Here is a 6883-nt window from a genome sequence, read left to right as displayed (position 1 = left end):
TCACGTCGTACCCGGAAGTTTTCCGTCCAGAACTTCGCCAAACGCCCACCTCCTCACGTCGTACCCGGAAGTTTTCCGTCCAGAACTTCGCCAAACGCCCACCTCCTCACGTCGTACCCGGAAGTTTTCCGTCCAGAACTTCGCCAAACGCCCACCTCCTCACGTCGTACCTGGAAGTTTTCCGTCCAGAACTTCGCCAAACACCCACGGTTCCTGCCAAGCACGGTATTTATCACCATATCAAGACGACGGGACCCCCAATCTTCGCAAAATTCAGACGTCTGGCACCGGAACGATTGGCAGCCGCCAAACAGACGTTCGCCGAAATGGAGAATATGGGCCTTTGCCAAAAGGCCTCCAGCCCATGGTCGTCACCCTTACACATCGTTCTGAAGAAAGACGGCTCCCTCCGTCCATGCAGAGATTACAGGCGCCTGAACATGCAAACAGAACCGGATCACTACCCCATCCCAAACATTGCCGATGTAACCTCCTACCTGCACAAAGCGAAGGTTTTCTCTACGCTCGAACACCTGAAGGGGTATTATCAGGTGCCTATGAACCCAGAAGACATCCTCAAGACCGCCATCACCACTCCGTTTGGCACATACATCTTCAATTACTCCTGTTTTGGCCTTCGTAATGCTGGGGCAACGTTTCAACGTCTCATGGATGGCATCTTAGGGGACCTCCCTTTCTGTGTATGTTATGTGGACGACATACTTGTGTTCTCCTCTTCAATAGAGGAAAACCTCCGTCACATGCGCATCATGCTCGACCGCCAGCAACAAAACGGCCATGTAGTCCGGTATGACAAGTGTACCTTTGGCGCCAACGAAGTGTCGTTCTTAGGGCAACGTATCACTCCTGAAGGAGTCCATCCCCTCTCTGAGAAGGTAGCAGCCGTTCAGAATTTCCCCGCGCCCTCGACCGTCAAAGCTCTGCAGGAATTCTTGGGCATGATCAACTATTATCACCGTTTTCTGCCAGCCATTACCGCCACTCTTGCTCCCTTCTACGCCTCCCTCAAGGGCAAGCCGAAGGACCTGAAGTGGGGTCCCCTTCAAGAAGCAGCCTTCTGCAATGCAAAGAAGGCCTTATCAACTGCTGAGGCTCTCACTTTTCCTATCCCACACGCCCCTCTCCTTCTCTCCACCGATGCCAGCAACGTCGCTATTGGTGCATTACTCGAGCAGGTGGTCAAAGGCTCGCCCCGCCAATTGGCCTTCTTCAGCAGAAAACTGTCCAAGGCAGGATCGGGTTATTCTACCTTCGATCGAGAATTGCTGGCGGTGCACTTGACTGTCCGTCACTTTCACCATTTCTTAGAAGGTACGCCCTTCGTCATTCGCACAGACCACATGCCTCTGGTGCACGCCTTCACTCGACAGTCTGACGCCTGGTCCGCCCGTCAACGCCGACATCTCTCCGCGTTGGCTGAATACAATTGCACCCTCCAATACGTCCCTGGGAAAATGAATCCCGTTACCGATGCCCTGTCAAGAAACACGTTGGCTGCTGTTAAACTGGGATCGGATTACAACGCCCTGGCTGAAGCCCAACGACAGGATCCAGAGTATCAAGCTTTTAGGACATCCTGCACGTCCCTCCGTTGGGAAGATTTTCCCCTTGAAGACTCCAACATCACCCTCCTCTGTGACGTCAGTACTGGTAGACCGCGACCTTGGATTCCTGCTCCCATGCGCCGACAAGTGTTTGATTTCATCCACGTCCTTTCACATCCCTCGTGCCGTTCTACTGCACAGCTGCTGAAGGCAAAGTTTATTTGGCACGTCATTTCTAAGGATGCTAAGGATTGGGTCCGCGCCTGTACTTCTTGCCAAACTTCCAAAGTACATCGACACACGGATTCAGGAGTGGGCACCTTTCCTCAACCTCTGCGTCGTTTCGCACACATTCACGTCGACGTTGTAGGCCCCCTACCCACATCACAAGGACATCGTTACCTGTTTACCGTCATCGACCGCTCCACTCGCTGGCCTGAAGCCATTCCCATGGAAACTGCAACGTCCGCCTTATGTACATCTGCCTTACTCTCTGGATGGATTTCAAGATTCGGTATCCCTGAGCATATTACTTCTGAGAGGGGAACCACTTTCACCTCTCAATTGTGGACGTCATTAGCGAATCTCCTGGGCATCACCCTTCATCAGACAACGGCCTACAACCCCGCTGCCAATGGAATGGTTGAACGTTTTCATCGCACCCTCAAAGCAGCTTTGATGTCCTGCTGCAAGGATTGCAACTGGTTTACTCAGCTTCCCTGGGTCCTTCTGGGACTAAGGACCACTCCTAAAGACGCCCTCGACGTCTCAGCAGCTGAAATGGTGTATGGCGACCCGTTGGTCGTCCCTGCCGAATTTTTTCCTTCTACAACCTCCTCCGACGATTTCCAGCGCATACATCACGTCATGGGAAAATTTATTCCGTGCCGCCAGACTTACAAGCCCCCAGCGAAGCATCACATACCAACAGACTTGCACTCTGCAACGCACGTCTTCCTGCGCAACGACACCAGCAAGCCAACACTAACGCCCCCCTTACATGGGCCCTTTCCTTGTGATCCGACGCAGTCCGAAAGCATTCCTCCTAAACATTCGGGGCAAAGAAGACTGGGTCTCCATTGATCGTCTAAAACCTGCTAATCTTCTGCCAGATGACCTGCCTACAGTTCGCCTCTCTAGATCAGGGCGCCCTATTTAACATGTACAGTTTGTCATTTTTAGGGGGGGAGCCATGTACCAACCGTGTTTCACACAATTGTACATAATTCATTTTGTATATATATTATGCTTGTATCTTCGCTCTTCCCTCGCACTAAAACGAACATGAAAATTCATGTCTGGTTTTTCCTCTGTAATATTGTCTGTCTTGTGAACTTGTTATGTCCTGTTGCCTTGAGGTTTTTTATAAAAGGAGAGTGTTCTACAATAATATAACTCAGTCGTTTCCAACCTGCCTTTGAGTTCACAGCTTTACTCGGCGCCGTCACATAATATATATATCTTATGTTTTAGAATCAAAATTTATGTATATATATATATATATATATATATATATATATATATATATATATATATATATATATATATATATATATATATATATATATATATATATATATATAATTTCCTTTCTTGCATGAAAGAAGTGACTCAAATATATCTATGCAATGAAATATATGGATGAGAAAAATTATACTATTTATAGCTTACGAATTTGGACGCCATTAATTTAGTGAATAATCTTACAGATAAGATTTATACAGATATATGGGATATTTGCTTAGGAGAGAATGTTAAGAGACTGATACATATATATATATATATATATATATATATATATATATATATATATATATATATATATATATATATATATATATATATATATATATATATATTATATATATATATATATATATATATATATATATATATATATATATATATATACCGCACTTTCAAACGGTTGTTTGTGCTGTTTAAGTAATCATTACTCTAAAGATTTGGGTGTATGTAAATGCTGTTTACCCTTAATTGAATATTAATATGTTTACTTTCTATTTGCTAGCGGTTGCTTCAAGGCTATGTATATTTTAACGTTTAGTCTTTAGTAGCAAGTTCTGTCTGACAGACCATAAGTAAATATACAATTGTTTTAAATTTGGACAACTGTTTACATATAGTTGGGTGGACTTTTTGAGTGATATTATTATCTACTGTATTAGTCACTAATAAGTTGTATTTTGTTGTATCTCTATTATTCTTTGCATTTCAATATTTTGTCTTTATTTCCGTTATACCATAAGCAGTTCGAATTTTTTCATTACTTTGTGCAGTTTTATTTGTCATTTTTTTTCTTCTTTGTAGACTGCACCGTATAAAGAAAAGTGGTATAAGTGGTCTTTCTTGACTTGTGGAATCTCATCGTTGTCCAAATTAGTGAAGTAAACCCAAATCGACTTCTGCCACGAAGGACTTTGTAGCAGCGGACTATGAAAAATTAAACATAACTTGGATAAACTTAAAGTCTTAAATTACCCGAAATATAAATGGGCTTAAAGAACTGCAAGATGCTGAAAAAAAATGGCATCGCGTGGTTGCATTTATTGATACAGGTGCTGATACAACATTGCTCAAGTTATCCACAGCCAAGCATTTGGCTTGCAAGGTGAACCATTCAAGTTTCGATATGGATTAGCTGGAGGATGTATTGCTGAGGAAAGCAGTGCTAAGTTTTCTATCCAAATTAGACTAGTGAATGGGAATTAAGTCATACAATGTAATTGCAATTGGAATTGAGAAACCAGCCCAAACAGTCCTGCAGCTGGAGAGGATATTTTTTATGAGTCTCCTCTGAACGCTGCCAGGGGAACGTTACCCACAGATGAAGCAGAAATTGATATCATCATTGGTTATGACTATAATTTCCTTACAATGCCAGTTGAGAGCGTGAAAGACTCTGTGTATCCTGAATCGTCTCCAGTTGCCGTCAGAAGTATCATGGGGTAGACCATTTTTGGAGGGAATATTCCAAAAACCCCAAACCACATGCTGCATCCAAGGTCCAGTTTTTGAGTAATTTGGAGCATTTGTAGAAATTATATACATCTGATGTTGTTGGTGTCAAACCAACCACATTGTGTGTTTGCTCAGATAAGGAAATAGCAGCGTGTCAGTTCATAAAACATTGTCGAAATAAGCTTTGCATTAATGCGGATGGTCGCATGACTGTGCAAATTCCTTGGAAGCCTGGTTTCAATGAACCATTGGAGTGTAACAAGCCTCAAGCAGAAATAAGACTTTTGAGCCAAGAGAAAAGATTAATTAATAATGGAACCTTTCATGAATATAGCGAAGAAATTCAGAAATTAATTGAGAGTTGCTTTGTCAGGGAATTATATCCAGAGGAGTCCAGAGATGAGGGATGGTACTTACAACATCATGCTGTATATCAACTAAACAAGTCAACAAAGGTTCTCATCGTATGGATTTCTGCTGCCAAGTTCAATGGCTTGTGTTTGAATGATGGGTTTTACAAAGGGCCAGATTTCTTGAACTCTCTTTTGTATTTACTTCTTCACTGGAGAAGGAAAATCTTAGGAATTGATGGTGATGTTAAAAAAATGTTTAATCAAATACTTATGGCTGAAAAGGATCAGAGATATCACTGGTTTGTATGGCGTTTTGATTTATCTTCTCCAATTCGTCACTGGCAGTGGCTGTGCCTTCCTTTTGGGGATAAACTAGCACCAGACATAGCTATGACGGCTGTACGCATTTTGGCAGATATATTCAAGGAGGAGGAACCTATTTGAGCACAGTTAATTAACTATCGCATGTACATGGATGATGTGATTGAATCATTTGATAAGAGTGAATTAGCTATTACAGCCATGGATCAGGTGGACTGGATATTAGAAAAGGGCTCCTTCAGAATAAAAGAATGGCATTCTAATGACCCCTCTGTTGACCGATGCCCAGACGACAAGCAAACATGAGTTTTGGGTCATGTATGGGATAAGGTTACGGATAATGTGGTTATTCAGCTAGACAAATTCAGTGAGGAATTTTCAAAATATGGAAGGGACATATTCATGAAATGAATCAACTAATTGGATTTAGACTAGATCGGATGATAAAGCCAGAAGATTCTTTAGGAGACCCTCAACTTCATGGATTTAGTGATGCCAGTGAATCTGCCCTAGGTTATGTGATCTGGCTGAAATGGAATACTTCTCATGGAGTAGAACTGAAATTCGTCATCACAAAGTCTTTAGCGGCTCCGTTAAAACAGCGTTCTATTCCACGTCTTGAGATTACTGCTGCTGTGGTTATAGTTAGACTTGCCTTGCTTGTTTTGCAGGTGGTTGGCATGATTAGTACCATGAAATTTTGGACCAATTCAGAAGTAGTGTTGGCCTGGGTTCGCTCTCCTGCCAGAACCTTTAAACCATTTGTGTCAGCTAGAGTTCAGGAGATTCGGGATGCTTTGCCAGGATTTTCAAAAGAATTTTTCTATTTTCCTTCACAATTGAATCCTGCCGATGCATTAACCAAGCCAATAAAGCCAAATGAACTACAAGGATGGATCAATGGTCCTGATTTTCTTCTGAACAGTTCTCAAGATTGTGATTTTGGGGAACCGACATATGATTTGGAAAAGAAGCGTTGTGTTGTTAAAGAGTATATACCAGAATCTCTTAAAAGGATCCAATTTGTTGAAATTTTGGCTGATGAGAGTTTTGAAGAAAGATTTACAGAACTCTCTTCAGACTGGAATAGACTTGTTTAATAACTGCTTACTACCGTCGTTTGCTATTACATTAAGACCCAGAAAACTATCAAAGTCATCTAGAACCTGAAGAAATACAAGAAGCAGAACTGGCTTTACTTTATGCAAGCCAGAAGTCTTTAAATAATCAAGATGAAGATAATCATAAACAGATTGAAAAACTTGACCCAAAGTCGGATGAAAAAGGCATTTTAAGAATTGGAGGCAGACTATATAAGCTCCATTTACAGTACGAGCAGAGGCTTCCAGTTTTATTGGTGAGGAATTCTTCCCTGGCTGAAGCATTCGCTCAGGTGATTCATTGGTGAACAGGTCATCAAGGATATAGAGTCGCAATTGCTTTAGCTTTTAAGCGTGGGGTTTACATTATTAGAGGAGCAGGAACCACAAGTCGCCTATTGTTGGGCCAACAAATGGGGAACTGCCAAGTTTCAGAGGTGAACCCAATACCATCTTCCCCCCCCCCCCCCCCCTCCATTAGCAGAGTTGCATTAGATTTCTTTGGCCCTATCAAAATAAAGTTAACTCGTAATGCAAGCACTGATGGAAGAGTAATGATCATAAC

The 6883-nt window shown here is 42.3% G+C and overlaps 1 protein-coding gene across 1 annotated transcript; it reads left to right on the top strand.

Annotated features, from left to right (window-relative positions):
* The first annotated feature begins 5658 nt into the window (after positions 1 to 5658).
* Positions 5659 to 6318, top strand: LOC137648009 (uncharacterized). Its single transcript, XM_068380952.1, has one exon. The coding sequence runs from the start codon at positions 5659 to 5661 to the stop codon at positions 6316 to 6318; it is 660 nt and encodes a 219-aa protein (XP_068237053.1).
* Positions 6319 to 6883: the final 565 nt, after the last annotated feature.

The sequence above is a fragment of the Palaemon carinicauda genome, chromosome 10 (genome assembly GCF_036898095.1).
Source record: "Palaemon carinicauda isolate YSFRI2023 chromosome 10, ASM3689809v2, whole genome shotgun sequence".
In the NCBI taxonomy this organism is placed as follows: domain Eukaryota; kingdom Metazoa; phylum Arthropoda; class Malacostraca; order Decapoda; family Palaemonidae; genus Palaemon; species Palaemon carinicauda.
Note: the sequence above shows the minus strand (reverse complement) of the source record. Positions and strands in the feature narration are given on the sequence as shown.